The following is a 14,973-nucleotide window of genomic DNA, read 5'->3' as shown; positions in this document are numbered from 1 at the left end:
TGAACACAACTGTATATATACACACACACTGCATATATAAAAAGGTATATAACTGCTAACAGAGTTTTCTGTCTTTTGGAGACTTTTCGGTGAGATCTGATAGTTTCCAAAATCTGCAGTAATATTGTACCCATTATAAGGTGATCCAGCTCGCCTTGCTGGATATTTTAGGGATAAAAAAAAATGTGCTGGAGTATTTACAGCCCACCTGTAATTAAAATATCACTTTTGGGTGAACTGACTCCTGCGCAAAATATGTGAAAAGTTAGTACAGCTCAGTTCTACTGCTGGAGTTCTAAAGACCTGCTAAAAGTTTTTTCACTGTTAAAATTACTTTAATATTGAAAATATAAAATGAAAAATTCTAGGATTCCTTATTCTCAGTATGTTAGCTGGATGCTTGTGCACCACTCTCCACTTTGCCCAACTGATGAGCAAAGAGTTTTCCAGCTGTGGGACAGTTTTAAGGGTACTGGAAATCTGCAGAGATTACACCAAAGCAGGGGCGGACTGACCATTTGGGAACTCGGGCACTGCCCGAGGGTCCGGGGTCAGTAGAAGGCCCCATGAGATGCCCCTGGTACCTTCATAGGCTTTTTTGAGTTTGGGCAAGGACACAGGGGCCCCATGATCCCCTATTGCCCGAGGGCCCCATGAGTTGTCAGTCCGCCCCTGCACCAAAGCTATTATGCCAAGATCCTGAAGCCCTAACAGCATTTTAGGAGAAGCAACCACAAATAGATTAATTTTTTTTTCCATATTTAGGTATTGTCACTACCAATGGAGAACGCTGGCAGCAGGTTAGGCGGTTTGCCGTGACATCACTGAGGAATTTCGGAATGGGGAAGCGTTCAATGGAGGAGAGAATTCAGGAGGAATCCCATCACCTATTAAAGGCTATAGAAGATACTGGAGGTGAGATCAGGAGGAAGTCATTGACATGTCATGAAGTAACTGGCAGTCCAAGGTTTTGTTACAATATGGATTTTCAATAGGTGTTTTGAGAGGCACACAAAGGAGAAAATATTATCAAGAATTTTCAATAAAATTTTGTATCTTTGAGGCTGCTTATAAAGCAAGGAGTCATATGAGGCTCTTCAGAAAAGCTACTTATGCAGCTATGAATTAGCTTAGAAAGTCAAAAAGAGCTTGCCTTGGTAATTAATCCATTGTAACTCCAAAAAAAATCCAGATTCTTTTGAGGATTATACAGGTACCCCCTTCTTTAGGGTTCCTAAAATCTTACAGACATTTTTTTTGGAGTAGTGTGGGGTTAAGATACTCCTGGTAACTTGCAGCCCTGAAAAAGGAGATACCTGCAAAGCTCCTGAAACACACTGGTAATTTTTTAGATTACTATCAATAAAGAAATAGATTTATCATGAACCCCTGCTCTTCTGACCCACAGTTGTATAAGGTGCACCTTCCCTTTCACAGGAATTGGTACAGTAGATTACCGTAGATGGGGCATGAGAGCAGTCAATGGAATCACAAATTTGACAGTGACATATACCACTTTTTGTTGTATCTTTCCTACACGCTTGATAAATTCATATTTATGAATGAATTTGTTCACAAGGAAGCCAGCAATAGAAAAAAGTATAAAATATATATATAAATCTGTGCTAAAAAGTAAGAATAAAGTGCACATATACAGCGGCTGAACACTACAACTTGATACCAGGCAATAATTATTATTATTATTATTATAGAGGATTTATATAGCGCCAGCAGTTTGTGCAGAGCTTTACAAAATGAAGGTAGATATTACAGTTACAATATAATTTGGTACAAGAGGAAACAGAGGACCCTGCTCAATAATACAATAATACATATACAGTGAGGGCGGAGCCATGCACACACGCTACCATGCATGTGCGACTGGCCGACAGCCATTTTGGTAGTTGGAAGATTCTGATTCTTTGCTTGTTTATGCTCATTGATGTCCGCTTTTATGAGAGTGCAACCATATTTAAAATAAATGCTGTTTTAATGGTTTTACACTATGTGGAGCACTCTTCTTTTGCATGTTTCTTACCACGAGTTTGGGTCCCATCCGGAGTGCTACAGTTACCCTAATTAGGGTCTATTGCTTGGAGGATCTTTGGTATTTCTTCATTGGTGGTCCGGAGGAGGATCTGGCTTTCCAACCTTCTGGGTTGTTTTAAAACAAAGCGTGATTGACCACTTAACTGGGAGTCATATCTCTCTGGTAAGCCTTTCATGTGAGTGGTTGGTGACACATCAGCTGTCCTTGGATTTTTCTGTTTCATCACGGCCTCTGGAGACTTTCCTTTATTTTAATATTTTGGATGGACAATATTTCAATATTTCTTTCATCACATGTTTTTTCTCACTCATTTTTTATCACTTTTTTTAGTGCTGCACTGTATGTGTATTTTTGTTAAGCACTGCGCTGCACAATAAAAAAGTATAAACTAAATTCAAACAAAATTGCTTAGGGTTCATTTTATATTTTTCCCCTGTCACTTTCACTTTGATTAAAACTTCGTTTGGAGACATTTAAATGGAGAAGGAGAAAATATTTCAACAGGGTGAAAAGTAATAGAAGCAATGAGTTTTTTCTTACAGAACATGATTCTTTTAGTCAGACCCTAGTGTTGGTTTAAATGAAATCCTGGATGACTTTGAGGGAATTCTAGTGAGTTTAGCGAGTCAATTCAGGAATAAGCCTTCATTTTTTTTTTTATAGAAACCTCCAAAAATGGTTTCTGTGGGTGCAAATTAATTGTATATCTTGTGATATGGAGAAAAGGTACTCATTATTCTGGCAAGGTTAAAAAAATTAAAGCTAAGTTCTGGATAACATCAAAAGTTACCCTGTCACCCAGTGACTAAGGCTGACCATGCATATTTTTTTATTGACCCAGCAGGGTGAGGATGTGAGTGTCTTTGACATCACTGACATGGTGTAAGTTTGACCAGACACTCGTCACATGTTGTTGAAGGTGGCCAGGGTTTGATGCTGCATTCATCACAATGATGACTAAAAGAACCCACTGGAGCAAATTGGATCATGTTTTTTTATGGTGTTTTTTGCCTTCCTCTTAATATACTGTAGGTATAGGATAGTGTATATGGAGGTTTTCTATTTGTGTGTGTGTCTGTTTTTTTGGTTGAACTGGATGGACTAGTGTCTTCTTTTCAACCAGATTAACTATGTAACACTAGGCACAAAATAATACATACTGTAGGTGTGACAGACCCAACCACGACAGGGTATTTGGAGGGGACTGCAGGCTAGCCTATTGGCTACTGACTGTGGCCCTGGAATATGAGGGGCTCTTTTCTTTGGGGTGGGCCTGGGGGAGACCTTTGGAGTAGTTTACTTCAGATTCAAGTCCATGTCTCCCTAAAACACACAGCCTCTGAGAACTGGAGTACCAAGATACACATTAGGGGTCTCTGTGTCCAAACTAGCATTTTCTGCTTCAACACACCTCCTTCCTAGAGTCAGAGACTCTAAGAAGATGTTGATATAATCAGCAAAACAACCTCATGCTGAGGACTCTTGCTCTAATCTGTTTATTAAGGTCTTATGTGCTTACTATCTTCTCCCATTTTGTACCTCCCAGGTGTGCACTCCCATTGTTAATTAAATTAATTGAGTCACCTATTGTTTGTTGGCAAGTCCTTCTGGAGGTGCCTACATGATAGAATTAGATTGAAGTCAGCTTCACCTCCTTATCTAATCAGTGTGGGATGTTTATCCCAAAGTGTAATATTGTATTGTTCATGAGGGGATGGGCCCTATATCTGGAGTGTATAGAAACCTGTTTTGTTTTCAATAAAGAGTTTCAGTTTGGCATCTAAGCTAGTCTCATCTAGTCTTTGGTGCAATGCCAGTTATAATACCTTGGTCCTGTGTCCCAGTGGCGAGGAAGTGGTTATCTGACAGCAAGTATTGTTACGGAATGCCAATCTGAGTGACAGGCATTCCGTAACAATAGGAAAAACCTAGGATTGGACCTCGCCACCCTAAAGGATTCTTAGAAAAGGCATTATCAGATAAAAAAAACCCCCAGAATAGTTCATTAGAGGGATTTAGCAAGATCTAGGGTGGAATAACATGGAAGTCAAGTCAGCACTAGATAAGCAAAAGGCAGCTCACAAAACAGGTAAGTATATATAACCCTCAGTAAAATGTTCCAGAAATATGCAGCATCACTATGTCCAAAAGTGTAAACACCCTAGGGTGGAACAATTTCTGGAAAAGATGTAGGGTGGGGCCATGACCTGAAGCACTTTCCTCTCAAAACCCTGATCCTGACTGGACAAGGGATAAACTGTGCTTTACAAAAGTGTTGAAGTTGAACCATGAGACCACTTTGTAAATTTGGTCTGCAGAGGGATGTTGAAAGAACTTTTGAGGCGTGAGCTATGACACGGAAAGGACAGGATTCTCTGCAGGTGTTTAGGTCAAAGTGATGGCTATGTGTAATCACCAAGCTATGGGAACAGGAAACTGGATATTCTGAAGTCCCTAGTGCTTTCATCTGTCCAAATTTGCTATCTGTTGTAAGTAGCATTCTGGCAAAAAAAGGGCAGCACCACGTTTTGATTTTTGTTGACAGTAGTTATCACTTTTTTTTACAGAGTTGTTGTTCTGTCTTAAGTATTACCGTATCTCCCTTCAGAGTGAAGAATAATCCCTTTACTGAGAGTGTATGGAACTCACTGACCCAAGGAGCCAAGTGATAGCTACTAGGAATTGAAAACTCAGTAGACCTTTTCTCTAAAGGATTTTCCATTCAGGATCCAGGTTGACAGGTGTAGTTTCCTGAGATGTGGGTGAACAATCTTGCATTGTAGAAGGAGATCCCTCCTGCAGAGGAGGATCATCAGAGGTTCGTCTGCCAGTAGGTGAAGTAGAGAGAACCATACCCTTCTTGACCAAAAGGGGGCTACCAGGATCAATCTGCACTATTGTGAGATCACTTTATAACCTTCCCTAGTTGCATGGTAAGCAAAAATGCTTATACTGGGTCTAAGTCCCAATGCTCAAAAAGAACATCCAAGCTTTTTAAAACCCCTGCACACTAAGAGTAGAAAGCATCCAACGTTTTGTTCTGGGACATCGCAAAAAGATGTTTGTTGGTGCCCCACGAGTTGGTTAGAAGTTGAAAGTCTTCTGGATAAAGCTCCTATTCCTTTTTGTTTTATGCGATTCTCCTCTCTCCTCTGCCCAATGAATGATGTGTTTTGCTGTATTCCTCAATGTTTCTAACTTTATTTCCTCTTGACAATTTGAGTATGAGACTGTTGTGAAGTTGTCCGAGAGTACTAGCACAGGTGATTATGTGGACTTGAAATGGTGGAGACATACTCCCATTGCCTGTAGTTAAAGTGAGAGATCCATTTTCTCTGAGCAATGTCTTTGCTCCGGTGTGCTGCTCAGCTCCAGAAAGTGGTGTCTGTAATGGTTTTTTGCTTGGATTGGGTAACTCAACAGTCAGCCCTATGAGAGGAGTTCTTCCTTGGTCAACTATCTTTAGGATTCTTCACCAGGATTGAAGGGCTAATGGGTTGTCTGGGTCTTCCCTTTGACCAGACCACTTTTTTAATAGTTAGGCTTGAGCCCAAACTACTCCTAATATAATATGGTAACTAGAGTTTACATGGCCTTCCTGTTGGATAGTTTGGGAGTCTTACTCAGCCGCCTTGTCTAATGTTCAATCCTGAGCACCTTCTTTTTCATCAGAAAAGGTTTTATATATTCAATCCAAGAGGTACCGAGAATTGACTATTTTGGGGTAACCATGTTTTTTCCCATTTTGGGATCCAGGCTTGCTCCAGAAACAGGTTTGAGGTTACCAGAAGGTTCCAGCAAATAGCAGGAAGTTTTCCAGGCATGAAATAATAACAGTCTTTTGTTTCCTATGATCCCCATCAGTTCTGTCAATAATATTCTCTGCACTGAGGCCAACCTGAAAGGTAGGGCTTAAAAAACAGAAATGGAGCATTCCCTTTGAGTTCTGCAATATGTAGTGCAAGGACTACTGTTGATCCTGATGCTTTGGAGGTGACAGTAGTGAAAATTTATTAACCCCAAACCAGGGGTGGACTGACAACTCATGGGGCCCTCGGACAATAGGAGATCATGGGCCCCCTGTGTCCACGTCCACACTCAAACAAGCCTATGAAAGGTACCAGGGGCATCCTATGGGGCCCTTTACTGACCCCGGGCCCTCGGGCACTGCCCGAGTTCCCAAATGGTCAGTCCGCCCCTGCCCCAAACTGTGTGGAGAATGGGGGAAGTCATAATAAACATGATGCCAACCTCATTCCTCTAACGTTTCTCCAAACTTCTAAGAGTCAATAACAGAAATATTTCAATTTAAATCTCATGTCTGTGCTAGGCATTTGTAGGCAGTGAGATCTTTGGTGGAACACATTCCCACCACATTTGACACAAAGCAGAGAACATTAGATGGAATGCAGATGTGTTATAAAAGCTCCTCTAGTAGGGTCTGCAAAAGACTCCTAATGAAGCCTGTCATAAATTGTCTTACAGAGCAGCTTAAAGCAATGAATATCCTGAGTCATTTTTAACTACTATATACAAACTTTAAAAATGATCAATCTTGCTGTTACTTTCATAAAAAGGGGTTACATTAATGTATATGATGCTACCAAGAAGGCAGATACCAAACATATCAATCTTACAAGCTCCAAAATCCGAATAAAATATATTAGGTATACTAAGAGAAATATTTATATGATCCATATCATATCTAATCTCTAACAAATCATAATGGTATTCTGTTAAATAATACAGTATGTTGCTTGCCGGATTACAAAACCTTTCCATGTAGAAATATAGATGTATTCATGATAGTGGGCATCAAGGTTTTCCACGGAGCATTGTACTTGGGAGGACCTTGCTTTGGCAGGAGCCCAAAGGAAGGGGTCTGCCTGGTCTTGGCTGGGTAAACCAAAAGGTACTCCCTGTTAGGAGTCTTGCACCCTGGGGGTTCGGGGGTGGAGGTCTTTTCTCTTTGGAGGAGGATCATGTGCTACACTTGCACTTTGCACTCAGTCCTCCACCCACTCCAACGGAAACACCCTGGACCTCGTTTTCTCCCACCTCTTCACTAACACCCCCTTCCCCCTCTCTGACCACCACCTCCTCACATTCTCCATTCCCCCCCATCAACTCCCCCCCGAAGCATCTAACCATCACCCGCAACCTCCGCAATCTGAACCCGACCCATCTCCACCCGGCAGCTGACCGTCTGTATGACAGTATACTCCCGCTGTCATGCCCTGACCTGGCCACTACTGCATACAACGACTCACTGTCAGTTGCCCTTGACTCCCTGGCACCCCTATCCACACATAACATTGGACCCTGACCGCTTCAACCCTGGCAAAACGACCACATGAAATGCCTCAAACGACGAGGTAGCACTGGAGCGCTTATGGCGCAAAACCAGATCCCCTCGCGCGTTCTCCCTCTACCTCGCCTACACCACCTCCCTCCACGCCGCCAAGCAAGCCTATTTCATAACCCTTATCAACTCCCTCTCCACCTGTCCTCGCCGGCTCTTCTCTACTTTCAAATCCCTGCTCTCTCCCCCCCACCTCCACCCAGCACCTCACTCATGGTCCACGAGATTGCCAATCACTTCCAAAACAAGATTGACACAATCCGTAAGGACATTGTCAACTCACAATACACCTCCCCACCCAGCCTCCCGCCCTCCTTCAACCCCACAATTGCCCCCTCCCCCGAACTCATAGCCGCACTACCCCCCACTATACCTAATGCCCCGCACACCATCACCTCCCCAACACTCTGCTCCTTCAGCCCAACTACCCCTGAGGAGGTCTCTAAGGTCTTCACTGAAGCCCGCCTCACCAGATGCCCCCTGGACCCTATCCCCTCACAGCTCCTCCAGTCACCCCCCCTCCATCATTCGCTCCCTCACCCACATCTTCAATCTCTCCCTCTCCACCGGCACCTTCTCCTCCCCTCTAAAGCACGCACACATCACCCCCATACTCAAAAAACCTTCCCTTGACCCCATTAACCTTAACAACCTCAGACCCATCTCCCTGCTGCCCTTCACTTTCAAGCTTCTTGAGCGCCTGGCCTACAATCGCCTAAGCGCCCACTTTACTGATAACAACTTCCTTGACCCCCTACAGTCTGGCTTCCATCCCCTGCACTCCACCGAAACCGCCCTACTTAATATCACCAACGACCTGCTAACCGCCAATGCCAATGGCCACTATTCTATCCTCCTGCTCCTCGACCTCTCCGCGGCCTTCGACACTGTTGACCACCCTCTCCTCCTTGCCAAACTGCACTCCCTTGGCATCAGGGACGCTGCTCTCTCCTGGTTCTCCTCCTACCTTTCCCAACGCTCCTTCAGCGTCACCTAAAACACTGCCACCTCCCCCTCCCCCTCTCTGTCGGGGTCCCCCAAGGCTCTGTCCTCGGGCCCCTCCTCTTCTCCATCTATACCTCCTCCCTTGGCAAACTTATTCACTCCCACGGGTTCAATTACCACCTCTATGCCGATGACACCCAAATTTACCTCTCCACCCCCCACCTCACCCCCTCACTCTATGCCTGCATCGCCCACCTCCTAAACGACATATCAGACTGGATGTCACTCCATTTCCTCAAACTTAACCTATCCAAAACCGAGCTCCTGGTCTTCCCCCCACCCTGTGCCCCCCCATCCTCTCCATCACTACTAACAACGCCACCATCTCTCCCACCCCACACGCCAAAGTCCTGGGTGTCACCCTGGACTCCCACCTCTCCTTCCTACCCCACATCCAACTGCTATCTAGATCTTGCAGGCTCCACCTCTGCAACATCTCCAAGATACGCACATTTCTCACCCCAGACACCACCAAACAACTCGTACACTCCCTCATCATCTCAAGCATGGACTATTGCAACTCCCTTCTCACTGGCCTACCCAAACGAACACTATCCCCACTCCAGTCTATCCTGAACTCAGCGGCCAGACTCATCCACCTCACCAACCGCTCCACATCTGCCTCCCCCCTCTGCCAATCCCTTCATTGGCTCCCGATTGCCCAACGCATCAAATTCAAACTGCTAACTCTGACCTACAAAGCCATTCACAACACCGCCCCACACTACATAACTGACCTGATACCCAAATACTACCCTACCCGTGCCCTCCGCTCCTCACAGGACCTCCTACTCTCTAGCTCTCTGGTCTCCTCCTCCCACGCCCGATTGCAGGACTTCTCTAGGACTTCCCACATCCTCTGGAACTCCCTACCCCAATCCATCAGACTGTCACCTACCCTCCTCACCTTCAGGCGCACCCTGAAAACCCTCCTCTTCAGGGAAGCCTACCCCAACCTCACCTAACACCTGACCTCACCTAACAACTAACCTCCTCCACTCCTCCCACCACTCCATCCCCCACAGCCATTTCCTCCTGTACCACCTTCCCCCTCCCTCCTAGATTGTAAGCTCGAAAGAGCAGGGCCCTTGAACCCCTCGTGTATTGTATTGTTACTGTCTTGCCTCATGTTCTGTCCCCCTTGCTACTGTACAGTGCTGAGCATACCCTTTGGCGCTATATAAATACTGTATAATAATAATATTGTGTGGTTCATTTTGCTGGGCACCTACAGGTAGTTGCAAATCTTGCATGCCGTCTAGTTCACTCTAATTGTTTTTTAGCAGCTAGGTGATTCCCCCATGTGTCTGATATTTCCCCAAGCTATCTTGTTACCTGGAATCCTTACGCAGTTACGTTTTCTACTGCCTATGGCAGATACAATAACTTCCATGACTAATCTGCAGTGAGCAAATTGGCTGTTTTGTTCTCTGTAGGCCAACTATTGCAATTACAGCACATGACACAATGCAATCTCGCACAGTTTAACAGTGTTTTGTAAGTGTTTATATGTATTGGTGATGCAGTCTCTTTAGGAATTTTGAACCCTTCAGAGCAATCAAAAATGATCTTATTCATTTTATGTGGAAAGAAATAGGCCATTATATCTTACCCAAATAGCACAGGTAGAATCTAATATTCAATCACTTGTAACTGTGTCCATTTATCAATTAGGGATTCGAAAATAAGAGTGATGGTTTCAGCTGTATTTCTGGTATGCGTAGATACCAACACTATTCTTTATGTCTAGCAGACCCAGTACCGATGTGAAAAAACAAATATTAGTAATTCTCCCATATTTTACAATCAAGCTGGTACCTTTGGAGTCTAACATCTTCTCTCTGAACAATTCAGGCCTTTGCAGAAAAAATTGTGAGTGGGCACTGCACAGATTGGGACTTATTAGATATTGGACTTTTCAGAATTTCAAAGTTAGTAATACGCACATTTGTCTCAGAGTCTATGTGAGACTTTACACCTAGTTTTGTGCTAATGTGTGATGCCAAATGTATTGGCTGGTGTTCAGCGAGGCATGCATGAGATCTAAACAAATCACTGTTGAGCAGGCACACAAATCAAACATTTGGCTTCTCCTAGACACTGCATAGCTAAAATATCATGTGTATTCTGGATTAACTCACCCTGGCTTTATCCTGATTGTTATGTTAAATATCTTTATGAAAATAAGTGAAAATATGATCTAGACCTTTTTGTTGTTGGATGGATCCTGACAACCTTTATTCCCTACATCTCCAGGTGAAGTGTTCAATCCTTTGACAGTCCTTGGACGTGCAGTTAACAATGTAATAAACTTGGTGATGTTCGGCCGGCGCTGGGGCTACGAGGATGAGAGCTTCCTGAAATTTGTCTCTGCCGTTAACAATCTGTTTACATTCATCCGAAGTCCACTAGGAGTGGTCAGTGCTTTTTAACATCATTGACATAAAGTTTGCTTATCAAGATGATAGATGGTTAACCTCTTGGTGAAAATGCTGTCATTCTGACCCCCAGCATCAGTGCTTTGTTAGGGCCTATTAAAAACATTGTGGTGCTTTAGCACAGGCACATTAGTCTAAGTTACATTACACCACCATATCACAGACTTGGTTATCTAGTATAATGCATGCATGGGCAACAATAATAAACTATTAAACAAAGAAACACTTGCCTAACAATTCCTGCTTCTGGCCTGGATTCAACAGCAGTTTTGCCATGGACAGAACATGTGGTCTCAGACTCTTTACTTCCTCCTTTTGGGGTTTCAATCCAACAACCCAGAGACAGGAAGTGCTATACAAAATAATTATGTGATAAGTAGCACAATTATTTACAAATACAGATAGTAAAAGGCAGACGATCCCTGCACAGAAATAAGTGTATAAATTGGAGTTAGAAGTCCTCATCTGCATACTTAGGGCAACATAGCAAAACATTGAACCCAGAGGGTTAGCATGAAAAGCAGGAGGCCAGCGTTTTCAGAAAAAGATGTCAGTAATTACTGCCTCAATTTTTTTCACAACAGGCTTACATTAAAGCTCATTAAATATTATTACATAGCTGGGTCAGTCATTTTAAAATGGCAAGTGCCAATAATATTCACATACATTTTTTGTTAAGGTAGGTGCCATTTTCTGGAATAAAATGTTGGGTGCAGTTGTTTCTATCATGTTAAATACCAATGTGCTATCTTATACTTTCTGGAGTTAAAAACTGTGGCCCACAGTAGACATAAAACTGGCTGAATATTAATTCCAGTTAATTCATGCCATTGTTCTATTTGAATTAAAAGTGTCTAATTTAGGGTGATGTCCATTGGCCAGCAATCTTGACAATACATAGACTACAAATGGCAACTATTACAATATGTGTGTGGCAAACTGGAATTTACAGGCAATTACAAGAACAGAAGATCAGCCTCTGCCTAATTTACTATACTTTCAGGGCTCCTATCCAGCAGCAGCTAGAAGTCTCTCATTCCATCTGGCCATACATGTCCTTAGTGCCCAGAGAGAGAAGATGGAGACAGAACAACCCCCTCTTTCTACCTCCTTTTTTTCTCCTCCTCTATGTTTGCCTCTCTGGACACTAAATAGCATGTAAAGTGACATTGGTGTCCCTACTCCTGTCAGTCAATCAATAGATGAGCCAAAGGAAACTCCCAATGTCATGGAGACCAAGTATTCAAACCAAGTATGTTAAGTCTCCGGGGCAAAAGCCATAAAGTTCCCAGCAATGGAATCTAACCAGCATATGTGAAAAAAACAGGGGTGCATTATTTCTTTGTTCTGTTCTAATAAAGTTTTAATTACATTAGTATAATTTCCAAAATATTGAAGCCAAACATACCAGACTTAGCAGCCCTATGGCTGAAGGACTGGCCAGGTGGCTAGCCTGTAGCATGATCAATGCTAGCTTTTCACAAACTACACTATTGGTAAGGTAAACAGTCTTAGCATCTTAGGCTGGGTACACACAGTTAGGGTGGCCATATATGGATCAAAGTTCGGCCGGTTCAGCAGGGACCAGCTGAATTTTTAACACCTGGATGAGCAGGCTGGTTGTACACAAGCTGGCTATAGTTGGCAGCTCTCTGTCAGAACACAATAGCATAGAGGAAGTGATTCCCCCATCCTCCCCAAATGTGTAAATAGCAGAATGTACTAAGCAGTGTTTCAGCCCATTGGCTGCAGGCCACTGATCGAAGGAGATTTTCCAACAGGACAATTCAACAGAAACCGATCTAGCAATTGGGAGGGATGTACACAGATTGAAACTTCGGTTTTGGTCCCTGCTAAACCAGGCGATTTTTGATCTGAATGTACCCAGCTTAAGCTTTGCTTATTCTCACAGTGAGTTTTTTTTTTTCAAATAAATGTTAAAGTGTATAGATTAGATAATGGTTGCGATCCCCATCAAGTTATATTTTGCAGAACCTCTCCCTGCACTTTATTACTTTCCCTTACAAGTGGAGTCTCTGTTCCTCACCTAGTCACTCGTTCTAGGTGCCTGAATGGAACAGGCACCCTAATATATAGAGACCCTCACCTAGATGTCTGCCAGAGGTTACCAGAAGTTGGAGCATCCAGTCAGGTAGTTGCAACCTCTTTGACAACTATGAATTCTGCAAAGGAACAAGTTTCCTCTTAAGAATCTGCACAGTCTGTACAGTGGCCCAGCACCACCTATCAGATGGAGGTCAAGTTGCGCCTGCCTTTGATAAATGACCAATTTTGTTCCCAATCAGTCTTGTTTGATAGGCATAATTGATCTATTGTCAACAACCCATTCAATCAATATGGCACTCGTGGCTTATCACAAAAATCTGATCCATCAAAATGCAATTGTATTCACGAATAAAGCATCTTGGTGCTGTCCATCAATGCAGAATGATCAGTCATTTTCCATTCTTGCCTATCAACTTAGTTTCAACAAATCTGATCTAAACTAAGTTTGAGACAATCATAAAGGAAGTTATGGCTATTAGATTGCCTGCAGGTTCAATCCTTTTGATCAAATAGCACAATAATCAGATGAAAAAAATCTAAATATGTGTGGCCACTATTGGACAGCTGTCACTAGTACAGGTTTATCCAAATGGCAGATTTCCCTTCACTTCCTATTACTGTGATGGCTCAAAAATGTGGGATTTCCCATCTCTTTCTGTACTGAGGATAATGGTCTCCTAGACAAATAGAGAGAGGGTTAATCTTACTAGTCTCCTCCCCACTGAACAGTGAAGTAGCAAAATAAACTCCTCTCTGTATTACTTTGCTTTCTCCTCATATCAGCATGACTGTTTGCACTCCAGCACACCTGAAAGGATTTTTGTGCTGCTTATCCCTCTCCCATTCTAAGCTCTGCTGTACGGAGGCTGCAAGAGGCTCAGATTATAGTCAAGCTCAGATACTTACACTGCTTGCTATTTAAAAAAATACATTTACACCCGTGTCGCAATGGGTGCGACTTGGCATGCGATTTGCATGCCCTGCAACTTTCAAATTGCATGCCAAGTCGCACCCTATTGTCCACAATTGAAGCAGTCATATCAGTGCGGTTCCAACTTGGTCGGAGCCACACCGATTTCAAAAGTAGTACATGCACTACTTTTGGTGCGATTTGCATAAACATCTGTGTCAGATGTCTTGCAAATCGCACCTGAAATCAGCAAGTCACCTGACTTTAAATCGTGCAACTTTACTGTAAGTCAAAACTGATGTGCCTGGGGACTTAATGATACACTATATTGCCAAAGGTATTGGGACATCCCTGCAAATCATTGAATTAAGGTGTTCCAATCTTCTCTATGGCCACAGGTGTATAAAATCAAGCACGTAGACATGCAGACTGCTTCTACAGACATTTGTGAAAGAATGGGTCACACTCAGTGAATTCAAGCGTGGTACCGTGGTAGGTTGACACCTGTGCAATAAGTCCATCCCTGAAATTTCCTTGCATCTAAATATTCCACGATCAACTGTTAGTGGTAATATAACAAAGTGGAAGCAACTGGGAACATCAGCAACTCTACCATGAAGTGGTAGGCCACGTAAAAAGACAGAGCAGGTTCAGCGCATGCTGAAGTGCACAGAAGTCGCCAACTTTGTCAATAGCTAAAGACATCCAAACTTCATGTGGCCTTCAGATTAGCACAATAACAGTGCATAGAGATATTTATGGAATGGGCTTCTATGGCTGAGCAGCTGCATTCAAGCCTTACATCACCAAGTACAATGCAAAGTGTTGGATACACTGTTGTAAAGCATACCACCACTAGACTCTAGAGCAATGGAGATGTGTACCTGGAGTGACAAATTGTGCTTCTATGTCTGGCAATCCGATGGGCGTTTCTAGGTTTGGCAGTTGCCAAGAGAACGGTACTTGCCTGACTGCATTGTGCCAAGTGTAAAGTTTGGTGGAGGGGGGATTATGGTGTTGGGTTGTTTCTCAGGGGTTGGGCTTGGCCCCTTAGTTCCAGTGAAGGGAACTCTTAAGGCATCAGCATACTAAGACATTTTGAACAATTTCATACTCCCAACAATGTGGGAACAGTTTGGGG

The 14,973-nt window shown here is 43.2% G+C and overlaps 1 protein-coding gene across 2 annotated transcripts in view; it reads left to right on the top strand.

Moving 5' to 3' along the window:
- LOC149455704 (cytochrome P450 2A4-like) overlaps positions 1–14,973 on the top strand; it is a 62,900-nt gene that overhangs the window by 23,997 nt on the left and 23,930 nt on the right. For both annotated transcript variants that reach the window (XM_089686103.1, XM_089686102.1), the window contains exons 4-5: positions 766–915; positions 10,674–10,834. In XM_089686103.1, the coding sequence (XP_089542229.1) occupies positions 766–915; positions 10,674–10,834 (311 nt within the window). The remainder of the gene's footprint in view (positions 1–765; positions 916–10,673; positions 10,835–14,973) is intronic.

Source organism: Staurois parvus, unplaced genomic scaffold (genome assembly GCF_062004578.1).
Source record: "Staurois parvus isolate SC_StPar_1 unplaced genomic scaffold, SC_StPar_1.0 ptg000390l, whole genome shotgun sequence".
NCBI classification, from domain to species: domain Eukaryota; kingdom Metazoa; phylum Chordata; class Amphibia; order Anura; family Ranidae; genus Staurois; species Staurois parvus.
Note: the sequence above shows the minus strand (reverse complement) of the source record. Positions and strands in the feature narration are given on the sequence as shown.